At 35.5% G+C, this 25,404-nt stretch overlaps 1 protein-coding gene and 1 pseudogene across 4 annotated transcripts in view; both read left to right on the forward strand.

The window, feature by feature from the left end:
• LOC107708246 (serine/threonine-protein kinase TAO3-like) overlaps positions 1 to 16,784 on the forward strand; it is an 85,510-nt gene extending 68,726 nt beyond the window's left edge. For all 4 annotated transcript variants that reach the window (XM_016512425.1, XM_016512426.1, XM_016512427.1 and 1 more), the window contains exons 11-19: positions 129 to 296; positions 2,110 to 2,295; positions 5,573 to 5,707; positions 9,396 to 9,632; positions 10,130 to 10,258; positions 10,590 to 10,793; positions 11,688 to 11,927; positions 12,571 to 12,783; positions 16,576 to 16,784. In XM_016512425.1, coding sequence (XP_016367911.1) covers positions 129 to 296; positions 2,110 to 2,295; positions 5,573 to 5,707; positions 9,396 to 9,632; positions 10,130 to 10,258; positions 10,590 to 10,793; positions 11,688 to 11,927; positions 12,571 to 12,783; positions 16,576 to 16,776 — 1,713 coding nt within the window. In that variant the 3' untranslated portion in view covers positions 16,777 to 16,784. The remainder of the gene's footprint in view (positions 1 to 128; positions 297 to 2,109; positions 2,296 to 5,572; positions 5,708 to 9,395; positions 9,633 to 10,129; positions 10,259 to 10,589; positions 10,794 to 11,687; positions 11,928 to 12,570; positions 12,784 to 16,575) is intronic.
• Positions 16,785 to 18,318: 1,534 nt separating this feature from the next.
• Positions 18,319 to 25,404, forward strand: part of LOC107708237 (thioredoxin reductase 2, mitochondrial-like) — a 27,303-nt pseudogene continuing 20,217 nt past the window's right edge.

Below are 25,404 nucleotides of genomic sequence, written 5' to 3' on the forward strand. Positions count from 1 at the left end.
AGTAATTTTGACCCATACAATGTATTTTTGGCTATTGCTACAAATATACCCCAGCGACTTAAGACTGCCTTTGTGCTCCAGGGTCACATTTCACAAATGCCCTCTCTGTCCCTCTTTGTCCGTCCCAGCATGAGTTCGTGAGGAGAGAGCGTCCTCCACGGGTCCTCATCGATCTGATCCAGAGGACGAAGGATGCAGTGAGAGAGCTGGACAACCTGCAGTACCGTAAAATGAAAAAAATCCTCTACCAAGAGAAACACAACGGCCCAATGGGGGAGTCTCAGGAAGAGGAGGAGGTGGGTACAGGAAATACTCTGAGAAGCGAAAGGCCCCCTGGAGTGTCATACACACATGTTGACTTCATACTTGCCTGTGTGAGTTTCTCAGTGGTCGGCATGCTTCCTGTTGTTGCATGTGGCTACGTGTTGTACACAGCAGATTTGGCAGCCACTGGTTTCTCTTGCTTAAAAATGTCCTTTACGTGTTTGCCGCCGATGCTTTGTTAACATCAGTTTTGAGTTTTCATAGAAAAAACTGAGACTACAGATGGATTTAGTGTCAGTCTGTTTATTTAATGGATGAAAAGAGCCACAATTAGACTTAAGGGTAATAAACTAAACTTGACTACATTATAAATAATTCACTTAAAAGTATACTTCATCATATATGTGACCCTGGATCACAAAACCATTCATAAGGGTCAATTTTTTAAAATTGAGATTTATGCATCATCTGAAAGCTGAATAAATAAGCTTTCCATTGATGCATGGTTTGTTAGGATAGGAGGACGATATTTGGCCGAGATACAACTATTTGAAAATCTGGAATCTGAGGGTGCAAAAAAATCTAAATATTGAGAAAATCATCTTTAAAGTTGTCCAAATGAAGTTCTTAGCAATGCATATTACTAATCAAAAATTAAGTTTTGATATATTTACGGTAGGAAATTTACAAAATATCTTCATGGAACATGATCTTTACTTAATATCCTAATGATTTTTGGCATAAAAGAAAAATTGATAATTTTGACCCATACAATGTATTTTTGGCTATTGCTACAAATATACCCCAGCGACTTAAGACTGCTTTTGTGCTCCAGGCTCACATATAGTACTATACTGAATTGTCAGTGTCAACTACAGTATATTGTACTAAACTGAGGGTATATGATACATACTAGACTGTACTATACTATACACAACCACAGTATATGATAAACAGTTACGGATATTTGCTGTATATTTGTAGCTTTATGTACTTTACTAAAATATACTATTGTTCAAAGGTCAGTAAGTTTTTTTTTTTGTTTTTTTTGAAAGAATATAATACTTTTATTCAGCAAGGATGCATTAAATTAATCAGAAGTGAAAGTAAAGATGTTTGCATAAAAAAAATAAAAAAAATCTATCTCAAATTCTTTTTAATTCTATTCCTTGAAGAATCCTGGAACAAAATGACTGCTGAAAATTCAGCTTTGCGTTCACAGGATTAAATTACATTTTAAAATATATTAAAGTAATTCATTTACATTGTAACCGTATTTCACAAAATCAGTTTTTACTATATTTTAACAAATAAATGCAGCTTTTGGGAGTATAATAGAGGCTTCTTTCAAAAACAATACATCATAAAAAAAAAAAAGATCTTACCAACCCTATACTTTTGATACTATATAATATATTGAAAAAGACATGAGATATAACTATATACTATACTAAACTCTCTCTTAGTTGCTTAGGATGAAAACTTCTGCTAAATGCAATAATGCAATAACCTACTGAACTGTAGTGAAGATATACTAAAGTGTAAATTTGATACTATAATATACAGAAATGAATATTACTGACTTTAACTGAACTGTATATTTTACGGAAGTATATACTGCAGACTGTACATGGAATTATATATTTTCTTGCACTACACTAAAGGTGGGACTATACACTATTTTGAACAATATTGAACTATTAAGTGACTTTCAGTAATGGTGTGAATGTGTCTCTGCTCAACTGCTATCACAGGCCTTGCAGTGAGATGTGCAAAGTGCTGTCAGTAATTGAAATAAATAGGGGTTTTCAGTAAGGATGATCAGTTTCTCTGTCTCTTGCACAGGATGGAGATCAGGCAGGCTGTAAGATGAACAGTTTGGGCAGTAATCACTCCATCCCCAGCACCTCCGTGAGCACTGGCAGTCAGAGCAGCAGCGTCAACAGCTTGCAGGAGGTGCAAGACGACTCCTGCTCCGAGCTGCACCACGACTACGACAGCACCCTCGAGTCTTCCACGCACCACAAAAAGGTCCCAAACACACACTGAAATCTCCACAATGCTTAAAATGCATTGCAGTCCTTTTCATTTAAATGCTTAGCGTACGTGCATTGATGCTGACGACCAAAAATAGAACATATGTGACCCTGGAGTACTAAACCAGTCATAAGGGTCACTTTTGTGAAATTGAGATTTATATAAATAAGCTTTCCATTGATGCATGGTTTGTTAGGATAGGAGGACAATATTTGGCTGAGATACAGCTATTTGAAAATCTGGAATCTGAGGGTGCAAAAAAATCTAAATATTGAGAAAATCACCTTTAAAGTTGTCCAAATGACATTCTTAGCAATGCATATTACTAATCAAAAATGAAGTTTATGGTAGGAAATTTACAAAATATCTTCATGGAACATGATCTTTACTTAATATCCTAATGATTTTTGGCATAAAAGAAAAATCTATAATTTTGACCCATACAATGTATTGTTGGCTATTGCTACAAATATACCCCAGCGACTTCAGACTGGGTTTGTGCTCCAGGGTCACATATGCTTTCCAGTCCGTTCCTGGAAGTCAATTCCTATGATTTTCTCTCTGTCAAGCTCTTTAATTCTCAGAAGGCTGGCTTGTTAGAGTTTTAATGGTACACACACAGTCTTTCAGGCCACGGAGAAGGTATACTTACTTAAAGTTATTATTAGATTGAAGATGAAAAAGTTCAGTGGCGCTCCTCTCCACCAAATATGCAAACTTGTGCTTGAGACTACTGTATGCTGTATAGCTAGTACGTACTATATTTAGGGTTGGGTACCGTTCACATTTTAACCGGTACGGTACCGGTATCGGTACCTGAATTTCGGTGCCGGTACCTTTTTTCGGTACTTTACTCTCTGTGTAATTACGAAAACATTTATTTCAGTGAAAAAATAAGTCTAAAAGTCTCAATTTCAACATTTTGAACAATTTTTTTTCCCCCCTCAGAAATTCTTGTTTTAATTTTTCTGAAAATCAAATGAAGGCATTAAACATTTATTTTAAATCAAATGAAAATTAAAGGAAGAAAAACTGTGAATATTCCTTTTAATAATTTTTAATAGGCTAATAGTTGTATTATTTTTTTCTACAATTAAGTGATTAATCTGGTTGTAATATTTATTTTTATCATTTAATTGTTTTATTTAAATTTGATAGAAAATGGAATATTTAAAGATGTACATTATACTGTACAAAAGTAATACAAGAGTAATATATTTCTGTTACATGTTAAACCGTACTTTTATTTTGACAGGTTGCCATGAAGCTACTGTGTGTATACAGTATGATGACGCTAGTTTTCTAAAATGAAACGGGAAAATTCTCACGAAGTGACTCTCACAGCAGCTCTGGAGATTACGTTTTTGTGTTCATGCCATCATATAGTGAGACGCAGAGGCCGGAAATCACCGCGAGCGTCACGCGTGCTTCAGTATTTGTGTAGTAAACAAAACCGCGTTTCCGCCATTCATACATACAGAGGCAAGCGGAACATGCAGGATTCATATTTAAACCGTCTTTTTGCATTTTAATATTCACAGTTCATATTGCTTTGGTACCCAACCCTAAATGTTGTTCTTTGTGGTTAAATTGTGCTTGTCTAACAACACTCGGGTAAATTAATTTTGCGGTTGTTGTTAGTCATAGTCAAAGGGTTCAAAAGTCATTGACATTTGACAACAAATCACAAAGGCTGTGATTTAATTGAATAAATATATGAACATTCATAAATGTTAATATTGTAATTTTACAGTTGTACTGTAAAATATTTTTATTGTCATTTTTTCTTAAATATCACATTAGTAATATCTCCTTTGCAGTATTTTTCTTTGATAATGATATTAATAATAATTGTTATTGTTATAATTGTCAGACTGAGTCCCTACAAACAAGCACAGCCAACCAGCTTTTTAAGAATTTTTTTTTTTTTTTTTTTTTTTTCCCCTCTAGTGCTTTTTACATTCAATGAAAAGTGTGCGATTTTGGAAGTTCAGATCCACTTTCCCACACATGATTGATTGAAACTTTTCGTCCTCAAGTAAATTACATCAGAATGCAGGAGAAATATGAATAGACTTTGGGGGAACTGAACTTCATTTTATTCACTGAGAGAAGACGAAACCCTCAGGAATATGAACGCTTCAGCGACGCTCGTGGGTCGATTAATGAAGATATTTTAAGATAGTGAGCTTGTTAGTGTTGAACAGTGTCGTTTAGAAACGTCTCCGCTGATCCTACAGTCAAGCCAGAATTTATTCAAACACCTTCAATGTTTCTCACATTATCACAGTTTATTCGCTATTAAACGGTAATGAAATATGACCAGAACTCAGAGTTAAACTGTGTCAGAACAAACTCATCTTGATAATGTCAGGTAACTTTGATAGAAAGGTATGTAATGAATTCGGTTGAATAGCTGTCAGCTGTTAAATGCAAGTACACAATTAGATAAAACCAATTTAGCTCAACTAATTACCAAGCAATGCTTAATTTTGTTCAGTCTGTGGTGTAAAAAGCTCACATGGACCCTTCTCACAAGACTGTGATGACGCGTTTCAACGGTCATCAGCATCGTAAATCCTCGAAAGTTTTTTTATGTATGTATTTTTATAACACTATACTTTGCATCAAATGACAAAAAAACGAGTTAACGCTAATGCGAGGGTGTTTCAAATGCAGCGTCTATGGGAGGAACGGTAAATTTGACATCGCTCTCTCTTCTGACAGCCGTTATCAGTCTCTCTCAATTTTTGTCCTTTTATTGAAAGTCATGAAAACACTATCGTGGAGTTTTTCTTTTGCTATTTGAGCAACTGGGAATGCAAACCATATATCTGTGGTACTCTCCCATTCACCGCTCTCGAAGTTAACCCAACTACGACGACGTCCGCTGCTGAGAAACACGGAAACGTGAATAAGCTTCATTAGCAATTAAAGAAGCATGGTCAGGTCAAAGTGTCTAAATAATTTTTGGTCCCAAATTTTACTGGTAGTCCACTGTATGAAGAATTTTTGGGTATAATATGTCACAGTTCACTTTATTTTGCTATCCTCACTTACTGGTAAAAAATGTATAGCCTGAATGCACTGTAAGTCGCTTTGGATAAAAGCATCTGCTAAATGCATAAATTATAAATTAATTATTACATAAAGTGTCCTGCACCCACTAGTAAAAAAATTATATCTGGTGTCTGAATAATTTGTGGTTTGACTGTAAAACTCAAATGTATAGCTTGAAGAGAGTATGTTTTGATGTGCTTTTTGTCCTCAGGATCATCAGTTTATCCGTGATGACCTTCCTCATCGGGACCACCGCTCGGACCTGCGACCGTCCTCGTCAGAAAGAGCTCAGGCTCATAACTATAAAAACCGTGAGCGCTTCACCACCATCAAGTCTGCTTCACTGGTGAGGAAAAATAATGACATCATCCTCTCATCCCCCTCCTCTCCTGCTTTACTCTTTCTTTTTCTTGTCATCCCTTTGCTTTAATACACTGCGGTCATTTCTCTCTCTTTCTCTCGGTGGTCTTTGCCTCCTTCTTTTCCTCTTTATTCAGGGGGGAAGACAAAAAGCGTCTTACTTTTCTCTTTCACTCTCACATCTGTTGTCAAGGCAACGTGATTCGGGCAACAGCCAGCTGCATTCCTCACACGAGTCATTAGTGTTGTTGTCTACTATTAGTTAATACGCTGTGATCCCGCACAAAAGGATATTCTTAGTCCTGTGGGGTTTTGGGTAAAAAAAAAAGCATAGGGTCAATGTCAGACATTTACGACGCAAATAAAGAATTTATTATGCAAATAAGCATGCAAAATAATCCATTGTGATACAACCACTTCCACCCTAATAGATGAATGAATGGAGATCAAGGGCAGGCGGTGTAGTCGATGGCAGTGTGCTTGATTTAAATGATTATGTCACCTGTTTTGGCCCCGTTTCGCTGGAGCGTGAGCACCCTCTAGGGGCAGACAAGCGCAGTGGACTTTGTCTGATACTACAGACACTCATCTATCATTTCAGATGACCACAAAGGAGTTTGGCTTTAGTGGGTTTATGGGTATGGCGTAGCATTTTTTTCCATCGACTTGTTGGTGGAATCAAGTATGCACTGTTTATTTATCGATATGCGTTTTATGCTTGTATGGAAGGAGACTTAAGGATCTGGGCTATGCAGGGAAAAAAAATCAAAATACTGAGAAAATCGCCTTTAAAGTTGTCCAAATGAAGTTCTTAGCAATGCATATTACTAATCAAAAATTAAGTTTTGATATATTTACAGTAGGAAATTTACTAAATATCTTCATGGAACATGATCTTTACTTAATATCCAAATTATTTTTGGCATAAAAGAAAAATCTATAATTTTGACCCATACAATGTATTTTTGGCTATTGCTACAAATATACCCCAGCGACTTAACACTGCTTTTGTGCTCCAGGGTCACATATTGAATGAATGAAATTGATATGTAGATGTGTTGGCAGAACTATATGGATGGAAAAGGGAATGTGAGAATATCTTAGGTTTGTTACAGATTGTAAAATTAAATGTAGAATCTGAGAAATCTCCAGTTGATGCCCAACATAAATCTCACGTTTCTTTGTTTCGTTTTCCAGCCGTTTTGAATGTAGTTGTTTCCTGCTCACAGTGTGGATTTACATTGACTCCTCAGCTTTCTTCCAAAACCTAGTGAACTGCCATGCTGTCTGCTCCCTACATAGGATGCCATCTTATAAGGCAGCAACCTAACAGTCATGAAATTTCATAAGTGCCCTTAGAAAAGTCTTATTTGCACAGAATAGGTACGACCAACATTCACAAAGTTCCACAGCCACCCTTTGTGACTGATTTCATTATGACTGTGGTTACTAATACGAATGTAGTACTCTTAGTCTTTAGTGATAAAAGCCATTATTTTTAAAGTGTGTGATAAACATAGTTACACAACGGTTAGGGTCAGTAAGAATTTTTTTTTTAATGTTTTTGAAAGAAATCTCTTATGTTCGCCCAGGTTGCATTTATTTGATTATGCAGCAAAACAGTAATTTTGTGAAATGTTATTACCATTTAAAATAACTCTTTTCTATTTTAATATATTTTAAAATTCAATTTATTCCCGTGGTGGCAACACTGTATTTTCAGCATCATTACTCCAGTCTTCTGTGTCACATGATCTTCAGAAATCATTCTAATATGCTGATTTATTATTAGAATTATCAACAGTTGCGCTGACAAATATTTTTTGGGAAACTGCGATACTTTTTTCAGGATTCTTTGATGAATAAAAAGTTAAAAAGAACAGCATTTATTTTTCATTTTACCCCAAGCCTTTGAACGACAGTTTCCACAAAAACTGTTTTCAACATTGATAATAATCAGAAATGTCTCTTGGACAGCAATACATTAAATTTTACAATATATTCACATAGAAAACAACTATTTTAAATTATAATAATATTTCACATTTTTACTGACTTTTGAACGGTAGTGTGTGTGTGTGTGTGTGTGTGTATATATATGCATGCATGCTAAAAACAAAAACGCAATGCCTGTTGAACACTTTAGCTCCACATGTGTCAGACGGTCAGAAATTGAAGTTGAATTATCATCTGTTACACTTTTAACCTGCAAGCGTTTCTTTCACTCCTCCTTCCCATTCTTGCTTTGCCGCCAGGGCTTCGTGCTATCACATGCCCCTTCAGTGTGGCTGATAGGGGCATTTGGGCAGAAAGCGATTGGATTGGTGACTGCAGTTACAGTGGGGCTTCTGATTAGGAAAGTTCCCCCTTCGACAGGCGTCTCATGTGACTGGCCTACTAAACGCTGCTTAGGCCTCTCTGAGAACCTCATTCATTCACGGCGCACCTGCGAGGAGAGAGGAGAAGCAGTGTTCACCCTCTCTCTTTATCCCCTCTCTCTTTCTCTCCCGGTGGGATTTGAGCGAGTGCTTTTGGGGGATGTAGTGCAGGCGGCTCTCGATGTTCTCACGGGTGGTTTATTTCGCCAATATGTTTGGCTTGAGGAGTTCAGGTGGGAGTTACGAGAAACTCAACGAACAGTTTGATCTGGACGCGCCCTTCTTCCAGGTTTGTCTTGCAGCGCTTTGCTGAAGTCAAGGGAACGGTGGGGTTTTTCTGTTTTCAGTTTTATATTTAGAGGCATCTATGACCTTCTAGATCTAGAAAATGTTGAGATGTGTAATATTCACCATTGCAACTTTTCCCTTTTTGTCACAATTAGATATTGCAGTACAATTAATAATTATGGGCTGGATTTTTTTTATTTGTCAGCATAATAATATGTGACCGTGGACTACAAAACCAGTCATAAGGGTAAATTTTTTTAAATTGAGATTTATATATCATCCGAAAGCTGAATAAATAAGCTTTCCATTGATGTATGGTTTGTTAGGATAGGAGGACAATATTTGGTCAAGATACAACTATTTGAAAATCTGGAATAGAAAAATCGGTAATTTTGACCCATACAATGTATTTTTGGCTATTGCTACAAATATACCCCAGCGACTTAAGGCTGCTTTTGTGCTCCAGGGTCACATATAGTGTTTGTTATTTTCATGCGCCTTTGAGATCACAAGAACTTTTAGTCTTATCAATGGCTGTGCTGTAGATTTCATGGCTTTTTCTGGTTATTCTGCTCTCATAATGTGAAAGATGACACTGATCATCATGCGATCTGGTTAATCAATGGACAATATCTGATGAATTATTCCACTGGACTATCTCTCGTTTCTCTTTCCAGATCCTCACATTTCCCGAGATTATTTTTGGGGATGCTTTAGAAACATTCCCACAGGTGACAATGTGCCAATAGGGATTAAAAATTGACAAAATTGTTAGTTTTCAACTAGGGAAATGCATGTAACCTGATACGTAATGTTGAATGATCTGACAATGTCTTAAAAGTTGCACCAAATTTTAGAAATAATGCAACCTTTGGTCACCATCATCCAATCGTCAGTTCTTCCCAAGAACGGTCTGTGGGTTGATTTTTGCACTTTGCTCCACTGAAAAAATCTCATCACAATCCTCTCAAAAGTTCACCTTCGCTGACCAAGTTCTTTTGCATCTAGGTAACGCGTCAGATCCATGAACACGAGCAGGAAAATGAGCTCCGAGAGCAGATGTCGGGGTACAAACGCATGCGACGGCAACACCAGAAGCAGCTGATTGCTCTGGAGAACAAGCTGAAGGCAGAGATGGATGAGCACAGACTGAAGCTCCAAAAAGAACTGGAAACCCACGCCAACAATGCCTTCATTGAGCTGGAGAAACTTGCCAAGAAGCACGCCATCCAAACGGACAAAGAAGTGGGTGATCTTTCTTTATTCTTCTGTTGAGACCCAAAGAGTTTATAGTTACTAGCTAATAAAAAAATGGTCGATTAATTGACATGATGTTGACTAAAAATTATGATTTGAACAATATACCATCCAGAATGGTTATTCTGGGACTTTCACACCTTAACAATAAATTATATAGTTTAAAATCTCTGCACAAAGTTGAAAAAAAAAATTAGTGCAGAAGTTCATGTGGATCCATGTGAAAGCTCCCCCGATTTATATTATTATTTTCCATATTGCATGCTAAGCATGTAAATAGCCAAGGGATGAATGCTAATTATTCATGTAGCATATGTTGATTAATATGTTAATGAAGCCAGAGAAGAAAATGGGACGGTGTGGATTTTTTAGTTTGCTTTTCTCAGGAGTTTCTAACATAAAAAATAAAATAAAAATCAGTCACATACTGAAAATGCAATGAAATTGCATTGCTATTAATGATAAATCTGCATGGTGTTCCTCAGATGAAAACACTGGCAGCTGATGAGAAGAAGTTCCAGCAGCAAATCATGGTCCAGCAGAAGAAAGAACTCACCAACTTCCTCGATAACCAGAAGAAACAGTATAAGCTGTGCAAGGAAAAGATCAAAGAGGTTCTTGTCTAGTTCCTACAAGCTGAAACTAAAATTGACACTGTTTACTGAAATATTAATATTATTCCAAAGAAAAATAGGAAAACAACTCTACTATTCAACTTACCAAGCCATCAAATTTTTTAGTCCTTTCTCCTCTATCTGCATCATATTGAAAAGTCTTTATAATCCAGTTAATAAGTTGTCACTTCAGTTGTTAGTTTCAGTTGTCACTGAAAAAACACTACATTGCAAGAGTAAAATGGGTTGCAAATGCCATTTCATGTTGACTTAAAAATGGGGTATTCACTTCTTTTAATTCTTTTGTCTCTTCTCATGTTTCTTTGTTCAGGAAATGAGTGAAGACCACAGCACGCCTAAGAAAGAGAAGCAGGAGAGGCTTTCCAAGCATAAGGAGAACATTCAGCATTCTCAGGCAGAAGAGGAGGCTCAGCTTCTGGGTCAACAGAGGACTTTCTATGATAGGAACTGCAGAGCCTTCAAACGCAAGATCATTATCAAGAAGCACGAGTTTGAGCAGGAGCAGCTACGAGAGGTGGGGATGAAATGCTTCAAGTCAGAAAAAAAGACTGTGTGATAAAAATGTGTGTTTAAAAGTTTTGGGGTCAGTAAGATTGTTGTTGTTTTTAAATTAATTAATAAAGACAAACAAAGAAATGTAGACTGTTACGAAATATTTCTGCTCTTTCAAGATTGATACGTTTCTTGAGCACCAAATTTCACAGTATGACTATTTTTACTGTTTTCAATCAAACGAATGCAGCCTTGCAGACTTTCAAAAACGAAACAAAAAAAATCTTACCGAGCCTACACTTTTGAACGGTAGTGTGTATGTATATGTATATATGCAGGATAATCGTATGAAGGCTTTTCCCAGGGATAATGCAAAATTTGAACCGTTTCTCAGGGTTGATGACTGCTTTCAATTAATCTGATTTGAAAATAAAGCAACAAACATGATGATGCATAATCCAGTGGTTTGCAATCCTAGTCCAAATTTTGCATATCTCCACTTGCATATCAACACGTTTATTTGATCACACCTTTTACTGTTGTAACCTTTGCTTACTAAGGTGAGCTATTAGTACTAGTATTATTATTATTGTTGTGCATACTTATGATTAGGGGTTTGTTTTAAACCCCTAACTTTGTTTTGTAACTTTTGGGCAACTAAATCACCTGTTGACCTTAACCCCAAAGAACACCCTAACAACCTAGCAGTGCCATAGCAACCACCGTGGCAAGTATCCATATATAATAAAAGTCAGAAAACCTTAGCAATCACATGGCATTGTGGTGGCGACTTCTGTACAGGAAAACACCACTAGTTTTCTTAAGGATATGTAAAAATATTAGTAGATTTAGAAGAGACCTTATTATTTTAATAATGTAACATTGTAATGTTAATTTCTGTCTCTCTGTCTGTCAGGAGTTGAATAAGAAGAAGACCCAGAAGGAAATGGAGCACGCTATGTTGATCAGGCAAGACGAGTCGACCCAAGAACTTGAGCACAGGCAGCTGAAGACCCTACAGAAACTTCGCATGGATCTGATCCGACTGCAGCACCAAACGGAGCTGGAGAACCAGATCGAATACAACAACCGGAGAGAGAGAGAACTGCACCGGAAACATGTGCTCGAACTACGGCAGCAGCCCAAGAACCTCAAGGTACCACCAATCGTGAACGATTGCTTAGCTATATATAGTGTGAATTTAACCTACAAAATCTATGTAGGTCTCATTGTTTCTATGACTGTGATTGGAGCATTAACTTTGTATTTTAGAAACTGGGTAGATCTTATGAACGTTAGCAGGTCAGTCGAGGCCTGATGATGCTCTGACGTTTCTTTATCTGAGAAACGTTTAACATTTAAACATTACATTGCACATGGCTCATCTTAATATACAAAAGCGGTAAGACTTTACAATTAGGTTCCATTTGTTAGTCAACAAACTGAAACTTAACAATGGAAAATACTTCTAAAGCATTTATCAGTCTTCATGTTAATTTCAACATCTACTAATTCATTATTAAAATCGAAATCCGTATCTGCTAATATTATTTAATGGACCTGAGATGATATGAGCTAACAATGAACAGTTCTTAATTTTTTTCTGTGAATGTATTGCTTATTGCTAATGTTAGTTAATACATTAACATAAAGGGACCTTATTGTAAAGTGTTACCAAAAAAGCCACAGTTTGCTCCATTTCACAATCCTTTGAGGCAAAACTCATATTAGATGGTAATTTTTGTTCTGAAAAGGCTGTCAGTTTGTGTTTATTCTACTTTGAGTCTTGTCTCCTGCAGGCGATGGAGCTCCAGATAAAGAAACAGTTCCAGGACACATGTAAAGTCCAGACCAAACAGTACAAGGCCCTGCGGCACCATCAGCTAGAGGTGACCCCCAAAAGCGAGCATAAGACGGTGCTAAAAGCCCTGAAGGACGAGCAAACGCGCAAACTGGCCATCCTGGCTGAGCAGTACGAGCAGAGCATCAACGAGATGATGGCATCGCAGGCAGTGAGTGAAGAAACAACACTGTTAACCATTATAGAGGCCAATACGTTCACATTCTAGTAGCTCTGTGAGATCATTGTAAGGAATATACACTTGGAATGTCTTTGACAGAGCATTTAACTCTGTCCCTGCCAAACACGGAATTTTCCGGGTTTCCGTATTTTCACTGTTATAAGCTCGGTGGCGCTATTACACATCTTCTGAATGAGTCTAGAAATGATCTAGAATGAGTCTAGAAAGTGCTGTAGAATGAGTCTAGAAAGCACTGTAGAATGAGTCTAGAAAGGAGTCAAGAAAGCGCTGTAGAATGAGTCTAGACTGTGCTGTAGAATGAGTCTAGAAAGTGCTGTAGAATGAGTCTAGAAAGTGTTGTAGAATGAGTCTAGAATGTGCTGTAGAATGAGTCTAGAAAGGAGTCTAGAAATGCTCTAGAATGAGTCTAGAAAGCACTGTAGAATGAGTCTAGAAAGGAGTCAAGAAAGCGCTGTAGAATGAGTCTAGACTGTGCTGTAGAATGAGTCTAGAAAGTGCTGTAGAATGAGTCTAGAAAGTGTTGTAGAATGAGTCTAGAATGTGCTGTAGAATGAGTCTAGAATGTGCTGTAGAATGAGTCTAGAATGTGCTGTAGAATGAGTCTAGAATGTGCTGTAGAATGAGTCTAGAAAGTGATGTAGAATGAGTCTAGAAAGTGCTGTAGAATGAGTAGAAATGAGTCTAGAATGTGCTGTAGAATGAGTCTAGAAAGTGCTGTAGAATGAGTCTAGAAAGTGATGTAGAATGAGTCTAGAAAGTGCTGTAGAATGAGTAGAAATGAGTCTAGAGTGTGCTGTAGAATGAGTCTAGAAAGTGTTGTAGAATGAGTCTAGAATGTGCTGTAGAATGAGTCTAGAAAGTGCTGTAGAATGAGTAGAAATGAGTCTAGAGTGTGCTGTAGAATGAGTCTAGAAAGTGTTGTAGAATGAGTCTAGAATGTGCTGTAGAATGAGTCTAGAAAGTGATGTAGAATGAGTCTAGAAAGTGCTGTAGAATGAGTAGAAATGAGTCTAGAGTGTGCTGTAGAATGAGTCTAGAAAGTGTTGTAGAATGAGTCTAGAATGTGCTGTAGAATGAGTCTAGAAAGTGTTGTAGAATGAGTCTAGAATGTGCTGTAGAATGAGTCTAGAAAGTGCTGTAGAATGAGTAGAAATGAGTCTAGAGTGTGCTGTAGAATGAGTCTAGAAAGTGTTGTAGAATGAGTCTAGAATGTGCTGTAGAATGAGTCTAGAAAGTGATGTAGAATGAGTCTAGAAAATGATCTAGAATGAGTCTAGAAAGTGCTGTAGAATGAGTTTAGAAAGCGCTGTAGAATGAGTCTAGAATGTGCTGTAGAATGAGTCTAGAAAGGAGTCTAGAAAGCGCTGTAGAATGAGTCTAGAAATGAGTCTAGACTGTGCTGTAGAATGAGTCTAGAATGAGTCTAGAAAGTGCTGTAGAATGAGTAGAAATTAGTCTAGAATGTGCTGTAGAATGAGTCTAGAAAGGAGTCTAGAAATGCTCTAGAATGAGTCGGAAAAGTGCTGTGGAATGAGTCTAGAAATGCTCTAGAAAGTGCTCTAGAATGAGTCGGAAAAGTGCTGTGGAATGAGTCTAGAAATGCTCTAGAAAGTGCTCTAGAATGAGTCTTGAAAGTGATAAAGGCCTGTGCAAGCTTTGGGAGTGCTGATGGAAGCCATCTACTGCATCTTTGCTTTGATAATATTACTGAATATGATCCAGATGTAGTATTTGATAAAAATGCGATTTTCTCAGTTTTTTGCTCAAAATCTTGCTTTTTTTATGAAACCTACCTACATTCAAGTGTTGATAAAAAAAATAATGCTTGAAGCTAGAATAAAACTGATTTTTTTAGTTTGAAGGTAGAGGGTCTGATCTTTGTTTTGATGTATTGCATGTTCAGATATTCATACAACAAAATATTCTGGGAGCCATGAAATTTTAGTGAAAATCAGCAAAAACACTGGGGGGAAAGAGTTAATGTTCATAATGTGACATTTTTGAGAGAAAAAGGATAAATAGTGGATAATAGTGTACTGTAGTGATATTTGTAATGATGTTTGCTGAAGTGCAGCAGTCAGGTTCTGGAAGTAAAAACTCCATTCATTTTCTCCTTAAGGAAATTTATTTTACTATTTTTTAACTACTTATAAACCTGTACAGAACTACTGTTCTGAGGTATATGCTTTTCTTGAAGCCATCCATTTGCATTATTTCAACTTGTTTTTTTAGTAATTCTTTGACAGCTGAATTTGTGGTGGAAAACTACATTACTCATAATGCTATATAGAAAATTCCACCAATCAGTGTCATAGCAAATTGCACCAAAAAAGCTCTTTAAGGAATCTTTCTCCCGTGACGTGACATAATCGAGTCTGTCTCTCGTCTCAGATGTAAATCTTTAAGTATGGTCTTGTACCATTTGTCAGATTTTCAAATACTTTTTTGCTTTAAATAAAAGTTTGTAATGTTATAATTCACCTTGTAGCTGGTTGACTTGGTTAATAATACTTTAACCAAGACTTTTTGAAATCCTTATGGGAAAAATGAATGGAAAAAATATTTCGGGAGTCAATGCCGCTGAAAAAAGTAGGCGGGCACAAATGCACTCTTATTAAAGTAAGGGTTCATTTGATTTCAGGATATCTTTAAGATGCAACAGAATTTGTTATTTACAACCAGTGTTGGGGGTAACGCATTACAAGTAACACGAGTTACGTAATCAGATTACACAAACCGACAATAATTAAATATGTTAAATAATATAATTTATGCATTTAATTCCCATTTTATTAACCAATGTCTTTGCTACTGACCTTCGATGATCCATTTCAACCATACTAAGCAAAAATGATACATTTGTGTTTCATTTTTGTTATTGCTGAAGTGTTGATCTTTATTCTCCTGCGTCATATTCTTCATGCAATTTGTTTGAGCTGCGCCCTCTACTGTACAGACGTGAATTTACATTTCCTTCAGCCCGAGGCGTATTCATTTCACTTTCGTTGTGAAAGGGCTTTTATATTTGTAAAAGAAGAACTTTTTTTAAATTAAAAGTAGTGCTGTCAAACGATTAATCGCGATTAATCACATCCAAAATAAGTTTTTGTTTACATAATATATGTGTGTGTACTGTGTATATTTATTATGTATATATAAATACACACACATGCATGTATATATAAAAATATGTTAAGTTTATACATGTAAAATATTTATATATAATATCAATTATATGAATATAAATGTATACATGGAATTACATGGAAATATTTTCAAAATATATACTGTATGTGTGTGTATTTTATATATACATAATAAATATACACAGTACACACACATATAGTATGTAAACAAAAACTTTTATGTTGGATGCGATTAATCGTTTGACAGCACTAATTAAAAGCAAACAAGCAAACCCTGCCCAGATTTAAAAAGTAACGTTATGCATCACTTTGCATAAAAAGTAACTAAGTAACGTAATTAGTTACTTTTTTTAGGGAGTAACGCAATATTGTAATGCATTACTTTTAAAAGTAACTTTCCCCAACACTGTTTATAAGCCATTTTGGAACAGCTAATGTGAGCATTTGTTTTGTTGATAGTTCATACAGATTTAAAAGTTAACATAAAGAAAAAACGGAGGCCTCCTGTTTGAAATTCCAGTCTCGGCTCGTTGCCTGTACAAGAAGGCCATTGATGGTTAACCGCAACTGTGCTGTAGTGTGAGGCTCACGTGCGCTCGTGTGTGTTTTTGTGCAGCTCCGTCTGGATGAAGCTCAGGAGGCCGAGTGCCAGGCTCTGAGGCAGCAGCTGCAGCAGGAGATGGAGTTACTCAATGCGTACCAGAGCAAGATCAAGATTCAGACCGAGGCTCAGCACGAGCGCGAGCAACAGAAACTGGAGCAGAAAGTCTCACTGCGCCGAGCACACCTTGAACAGAAGGTCTTGTCCTGTTATTAACCTCTAATGAACCCTGACTCTAACTTGTTTATCATCAATAGTGGTCTGCCAATATAGGGTTTTCAATGGCCAATCTACAGAGCAGAGCATTTCATCAGTCATGTACAGTATATCAATATACACTACCGGTCAAAAGTTTGAAGTCTCTTCTGCTCAACAAGGCTGCATTTATTTGATCAAAAATACAGAAAAAAACAGTTATCTTGCTAAGGCTTTATGGAGAACTTACTTATTTTCCTATTACATTTTAACTGAATTTCAATTTCTTTTTATATTCATGCACACACATCTATATATAATAAATGTTTCGCCCACCCTTTCCCTCCTGCAGTCACTGGTGAAATTGTCTCATTTCATGATTGGGGTTTCTGTTTCGATTCTGGGCATCCTCTCCAGTTGTGTATTTTCTACAAAGTCTCAAATAGTGAACAAAAACGCTTTACTGTCGCATGCACTTTACATTTGTTTTCAGGTTAAGAGGCATGATTCTGTCAGAGCTTTTAATTATATTTGTAAATAAAGTGCTCATCACACAAGCGGTGTCTTATTGTAGTCTGGAACATTTTATTCCAATGTGTTTATTTCCAGTATGCTGCAGTGAGAATTTTGTGAAATTAAAGGTGCGGCCACAAATCCAACAGAAATTTGCCTTGCATTTTATTTAAAGGTGCAAAGTCTTTTTTTTTAACTGAAGGCAGACTGCAATGTGACCCTGGATCACAAAACTCACGACTGGTGAGTTTCATGAAGCTATATCAGAGATGCTTGGCATGACTGTATGTAGAGACTTTGCTTATAGCCAGAGCTGCTTTATTGCACTAGTCATAAGTGTAGCTTCATCCTGATCAGAGCGTATTATAATATTCATATAATATTGAGTGGCGATGTAGGTTTTGTTTCATGTACTACTTTCACAAGCACTTTATGCACAGCACCATCTTGTGGTAAAAACCAGATGTCTGACTGATCAAATGTAAAGCGCAGCAGTCTTTGCACTAGAGGGCACTCCAGGTCTGATAAAGATGCATGGGTTTTTACAGGTTTTTCATTTTTTCCAAACACTGGATTTAAATACACTTTTCCATACACTTACTGTACACACACACACACACACAAATAAAAACTATATACTCTCCGTATATTATTTATTATTATTACTCCATATATTATACTATTCTTCTTTATATATGTGTATTTATATATATATATATATATATATATATTTACTTTTACTTTACTTTTAGTCATTTAGCAGACGCTTTTATCCAAAGCGACTTACAAATAAGAAAAAGTAATTAAAATGTGTGTGTGTGTGTGTGTGTGTATGTATATACAGTATATTTGATGTTTGTTTGAAACGGCATCTTTTTATATTTATTTATTTCCCAAAGCCATTAGTATGAATTTTTTTTTTTATATATATATATCATGTGGATGTATGGCATATCTCAAAAGTGAGGGTATCTGTGGTGATTTGCATTGTTGTGGCCAGGTAAGGTACCGTCGAACTGTAGATTTTGTGAAATATGTTGCAGGTCAACAATGGCTGAGGCTGTAACAACAAAAAAACAACATCACCAATAATATCTACTTTGTTCAGTGTGGATTATATATTTCATTTAGAGGCCATTTGTCAATCGAGAGCATCTTTAACTGTTTATTATTTTGTCGTTAAGGCTGTTGGGAAGAAATAAATAGAAAATGTAATGTAGAAAATAAAATGTAGTGCCTAAAGACTCTTTATTTTCCAGTAGATCTCAAACATTTTTATTTTCCTGGGTTTGGGGTAAATAGGCTAAAAATTATACAGTTGAAGAAAGTGATGCTTCTTTTTAGGGCTGTCAAAAAAAAATTCGAATTTCGAATATTCGTCGAATTTAAAATAAACGTTGCATTCGAATTTTAGGTGTGCGTCAGGCAGCCTTATCAGCAGCGCACGAGATGCGATGACGATGTAAGAGTCATTGCATTTTAATGTTTTTGTTAGCCTATCCAGTTGAAGCCACTAGATGCAGCGCTGCTGCGTTAATTTCAAATATTGCAGGAAAAGAGAACATCAATGCAGAGAAGATCTTGTTTACGTCGAAACTGAAACCAAGCCATTCACACAGAACGCATATTTATCGCATCTTATAGAGGGATATCTATCAGTGTTGCACTCGCATCTCGCACAAAAGAGCCGCATGTTTAGAAAGCCATGTAAAATGAATGCAAATCCAACTTTGAAAAAACATATCTCGAGACTTTATGGCAGGGGTTTTTTCCCCATCCCACTGCATCTCATGTTTTTAAATGAAAAATGTACTCAGTGTGATTGGCTTTAGGCCCTTTTTATTAAACTATGCATACATACATGATGCTGTTTTGTTTATAGTTGTTTAAGCAACTTAATTATAATTGGTTTATAAACATTATTTTAACAATTATGCACTTTTTTCACAGATAGTCATGTTATCTTATGCTTTGAATAAACGTGCATTAGTAATGTTTTGCTCGATGCGCCCTCTTGTGGCCTCAGCAGAGAAGCCAAAAGCTTTTCTTCACCCTAACTGAAATTATGAATTTTAAATTCGAATATAATTCGAATTTTGATAATATTTAAGTACAAAATTCTAATTTAGTTTTTCAGCCATTTTGACAACCCTACTTCTTTTTAGGGCAGTTAATGTTTTGCATTGTGATATTGTTTTCATTAAAAAAAATAATAAATTGAAAGATTATTTTACATTCATAATTTTTTTAAATTAAAGTAATGAAAAATGCATATGTTAAATTGAGTGATGTTGTATGGAAATATTGGAAGCATTTTATTTTATTGGTGGTATTATTATTATTATTATTATTATTATTTACAACAGCAGTTGTTATTTTTTAGTTTTATTTAAAAAAGTAAATAAATAGGCAAGAAATGCTAAATTTAAAGAAAGTGATGTCTTTTCTTAGGGCAATTAAATCTTTGCAGTTTTGATGAAAAATAATAATTTAGAGATTATTTAACGATTATATTAAACTCATCAAATATTTAATATAATTGATTTTTTTTTTTACTATACATGTATAACAGTAGTTGTTAAAGTAACTTTAATATTATAATATATATATAGTACATGTACATTTATTATGCACTGTTGATAGTATTAATGGTTTTATATTGATTTGAATGCTTTAAATATTCAATTATATATATTTAAAAATAATAGCTATTAAATTGATTGTTACTTATGCTGAATATTTCATCTTTAAAATGATTTATCTGTGTGGTTTATCCTTCAGATCCCAGGAGCCGAAGAGTTCGGGATCACGAGCGATTATGTCTTCTGGCTTAACGAGTCTCCAAAGAAAACGTAAGTGACTTTTATATTGTGGACCAGACCAAACATGTGAGCAAACATTTTCACCCTTTAAGAAGGAAGCACTTTATTGTGTTTCAGCATCATCTTCCTGTCTGCTTCACCTGTTGCTTCGCTCGTACTTCTAAGTATGCTTGTCACTTTTAGCCAGCTGCATTTGTTTGCAAGTTAATTACATTTATATGTGACCCTGGAGCACAAAACCAGTCATAAGTAGCACAGGTATATTTGTAGAAATAGCCAAAAATACATTGCATGGGTCAAAATTATCGATTTTCCTTTTATGCCAAAAAAAATCATTAGGATATTAAGTAAAGATCATGTCCCATGAATATATTTAGTAAATTTCCTACCGTAAATATATCAAAACTTCATTTTTGATTAGTAATATGCATTGCTAAGGACTTCACTTGGACAACTTTAAAGGAGATTTTCTCAATATTTTGATTTTTTTGCACCCTCAGATTCCAGATCTTCAAATAGTTGCATCTCAAAATATTGTCCTCGTATCCTAACAAAGCTTATTTATTCAGCTTTCAGATGATGCATTAATATATAAATTGACCCTTATGACTGGTTTGGTGGTCATATTATATTTAATTTTTTTATTTATAACTTTATTTAGAGATTAACCTCTGCTTTAACTCATGTAATATTTTCAGTTAGTCACGCCATAGTTTCTGTCGTGGCCGCATCCTCTCAGACAGGTGATGTTGTTTTGCTGTTGAGCTGTCAGCGGTACAGGTGTGATTTCAGACCGCTGCCAGAAACCGTGCTCATCCTGTGGAAGTGGCGAGACCTTGGTGACTGATGGGCATGAACAAGACCATCGGCACGCATGGAAAGGCTTTTACATTGACTTGTGCAGTCGTCTCCACCAAAACAACAGAGCGTCTGTCAGGACATGCATTCTGTCTGTCAATGTTGAAAATACCTTGTTTTGAAGGAACCAGGTAACTATTTTGCCTGTGGTTCAAGTGACCCACAGATGCTCGTGCAGTAAATAGTCCTCTGTCCTGTTATCTCTCTCTGCTCTGCTGAAATGAAAGCAGGCTCAGTCTGGGCAGACTTGCCGATCTTGTCAAGGTCAGGGTTATTATAGAAGTGCTGGCCGAGGTTGACCGAGTCTACAGTAACCGCAGTTCCCACACACTCCCCAGAATCAACTCTCTCTCGCTAGTGAGACTTGGGCTGAAGAGAATGTTATGTTAGGCCTAACAGTAAATGCCTGAGGTTATTTAAGGACATGATCAAATATGAGCTGCGTTTTGTGTGTGTGTGTGTGTGTTTATGAGAGTGAAATATATTTATGGGAGAGAGAGGTAATGTGATTGGGAAACATGGCTATACGATTATGCATTTAAAAAAAAATTTTTAGTATGTAGTTATTTAAAATTGGCATATGGCATATGGCATAGTTTTATGCACGTTTTCATTCATTTGCGTTGGACTATGCACAATTAAATAAATTCTTATGCTCAGTCTAGGCTTGGATTATGATTATATAGAATTAATACAGTATGTTTTTACAAAGAATAATTTAGAACTTTTCATCTGTATATAACATGTAACATACTTCTATATAACATATATTAAAAATGTTTTAGTATTATTAATATGTGACCCTGGACCACAAAACCAGTCATAAGGGTCAATTTTTTTTAAATTTAGATTTATACACCATCTGAAAGTTGAATTATACACTACTGGTCAAGTTTTGAATAATTACATTTCTTACGTTTTTGAAAGACGTCTCTTATGCTCACCAAGGGTGCATTTATTTGATGAAAAATGCAGAAAAAACAGTCATGTTGCGAAATATTATGACAATTTAAAATAACTTTTTTCATTTCAATATATGCTAAAATGTGATGGTAAAGCTGAATTTTTGGCATCCATTACTTCACACGAGCCGTTAATCCTAATGAAGGAATCTGAACGACTTATTATTTTAAACTAATAATATTTCGCAATATTACAAATTTCTACTGTATTTTTGATCAAATAAAACCTTTCAAAAACATAAAAAATAATTAACATTATAAATAATTAAACATAAAAAAAAAATTATGATTGTAAATGACCACTAGTGTATATATGCCATTAAAATGTTATGTGAATGTGTGTGGACATGCAAACAGATTTTAAATTTTCTTTTGCATGTTCAACAGAGTTAAATTGATTCAATAATTTGACTAATTTTAGTATACAGTAGAACACAACAGACAAATAATTCCTCTGAATGACGTTGGTGGTCAACAGATTACGTGTGAAGGAAGAAGAAGTGTTGCCTATGCAAAAGCAAATGAATTTGGATACATGAGACCTAAATGCATGAGAATGTATCCTACATTAGTCATTCTGTATTAAATGGAATGTCCGTTCGTTCTAATCCAGGCAGGATTATCAGACATGTTACACTGTGGCGGGTGGAAGCTCAGGGATGTGTTTTGCTGCTAAAACGGCAGAAAACAGGTCTGAGATTTTGCTCCTAAACCCTCCATAAGCTGCTGCACAAAAGAGCAGTAAGTGCAGATGTGCATTAGCAGCGTTGTGCACTGAATGCGGGTGATGTTGCTCTGGTGTAAGTGGGTGTCACTCAGCAGTACCGTGTCGGGACGTCCTCGAGGATTTGGCCTTGTGTTAACAATTAGACTTCACCGTGACCATGAATCTCAGGGCAGATTAAAGTTGATGTCACACGTCTCCGACCACACACACAGTCATCTTGATGTTAGTGTTCGTATAAAGCGCTGTGCAATTTTTTGATCTCTTTAGATTGTTTAGCATCATTTTGCATCGTGTTTCCTATGTGCTGAGACTTGTTGATGTTGTTGTTCATGCTGCTCATCTGTGATCTCAGCAGTTGCTGTTTTCTGTGTGTTTCAGGTTGGTTGTTGGTGCCAGTTGTATCCTTCAAAGCTGTCACTTTCTGTACAGGGGGGTGTCTACTTACCCAGATACACTATGATTAATCAATAAGTGCATTTACATGTTCAACCAAATGCTGATAAATCAGCTTAAGATGAAAACAGTGTTACCATGAGATTTTGTTTTAGTGTTTTTTTTGCCAGAATGCATGTACAAATTTATATGTAGAACAAAATGATGTAGTGGGTGAAAATCTTTAGGGTTGGGTTCAATATAAAAACACTAAGGCGTTTACATTTCTTTACATGTTTTTCAGGTTATTAAGCATAATTACTTTATGATTGTGCAAGCAAACACACTCAATGACAGATTATTCCACATAACATATAGATTTTTTTAAGCCACCAAGTGATTTCCTAAACAGCCATTTGATTACTTTTTATTATTATTATAGTTATTATTAAAACTCTTAATTTATATATATATTTTTTTTCCAGAAGTATTCCCTCATAGACTATGAGATTAATAACATAATCAATTAGCATTAAAATAATAAACAAAACTTTAGTAAATATTTATATGTAACCCTGAACCACAAAACCAGCCTTAAGGGTCAATTTTTTGAAATTGAGATTTATGCATCATCTGAAAGCTGAATAAATAAGCTTTAAATATTTGGTCGAGATACAACTATTTGAAAATCTGGAATCTGAGGGTGCAAAAAAATCAAAATATTGAGAAAATCGTCTTTAAAGTTGTTCAAATGAAGTTCTTAGCAATGCATATTACTAATCAAAAATTAAGTTTTGATATATTTACGGTAGGAAATGTACAAAATATCTTCATGGAACATGATCTTTACTTAATGTCCTAATGATTTTTGGCATAAAAGAAAAATCAATAATTTTGGCCCATACATTGTGTTTTTGGCTATTGCTTCAAATATACCCCAGCGACTTAAGACTGCTTTTGTGCTCCAGGCTCACATTTATTTTTGTTAAATAGACTGGGTCTTCTTTTTTTTTTTTATCAAAGTGAGTTTCTATTTTTATTTTTTTATTTTTGCAGGAAATGGTGCATAGAAAAGAAAGACACATATATGATGATGATTATGATTATTATTATTATTATTATTTTAATAAATAGTTACTCTTTTCCTTCACTGTGTGTGTGTAAAGATGTAGCGTTGGAATGTGCCGGCTTCCTTACAGGCATTGGGCTGGACACCACTGTGATGGTGCGCAGTATCGCCCTCCGGGGCTTTGATCAGGTACTACATCTCTGTTTTGGTGCCTGACAGCACGTCCTCTCTGATGTATGTGTGACCCTGGAGCACAAAAGCAGTGTTAAGTCGCTGGGGTATATTTGTAACAATAGCCAAAAATACATTGTATGGGTCAAAATGATAGATTTTTCTTTTATGCCAAAAATCATTAGAATATTAAGTAAAGATCATGTTCCATGAAGATATTTTGTAAATGTCCTACTGTAAATATATCAAAACTTAATTTTTGATTAGTAATATGCATTGCTAAGAACTTCATTTGGACAACTTTAAAGATGATTTTCTCAATATTTAGATTTTTTTGCTCCCTCAGATTCCAGATTTTCAAATAGTTGTATCTCGGCCAAATATTGTCCTCCTATCATAACAAACCATACATCAATGGAAAGATTATTTATTCAGCTTTCAGATGATGTATAAATCTCAATTTCGAAAAATTGACACTTATGACTGGTTTTGTGGTCCAGGGTCACATTTAGAAAGAGAGAAAAAAAATTATCTTTTTAAATTTTTTTTTATTACCCGATTTAATTTGTTTTTGAGTTGTGAAATACTAGCTATTATTGATCCCAATAACATAGCTTTTGGTTTGGGCATTCTTTAATGTGACTCACCTGGTAGAACTGCCAGGCTGTGTGGCAAAAACAGGATGAGAGACCTGGCCAGACTTGTTTTATGACCCTGTTTTTTAAGCATTCGTCTTTAATTAATGGTTCTAGTGTTCTGACAGGAGATTTGTCATGTTGTTATTAAGCATTACACCCGCAGTATGTCTGACAGAAGTAATAGAATGACATCAAAGAGCAAATTGCTTGGTTGAACTAAAATCTGTGTTTAAGAAAACAAATGATGAGGAAAAGCTCTTAAAAGTATTTGAAAGCATCACTTAATTTGTAGTTACTCTTTGTTAGATTGAACAGGTTGCCACTATGTAGATGAAATATGTGACCCTGGAGCACAAAACCAGTCATAAGGGTCAATTTTCCGAAATTGAGATTTATACATCATCTGGAAGCTGAATAAATAAGCTTTCATTGATGTATGGTTTGTTAGGATTGGAGGACAATATTTGTCCGAGATACAACTATTTGAAAATCTGGAATCTGAGGGTGCAAAAAAAAA

The sequence above is a fragment of the Sinocyclocheilus rhinocerous genome, unplaced genomic scaffold, assembly GCF_001515625.1.
Source record: "Sinocyclocheilus rhinocerous isolate Xijiao unplaced genomic scaffold, SAMN03320098_v1.1 scaffold1436, whole genome shotgun sequence".
Classification (NCBI taxonomy): Eukaryota; Metazoa; Chordata; class Actinopteri; order Cypriniformes; family Cyprinidae; genus Sinocyclocheilus; species Sinocyclocheilus rhinocerous.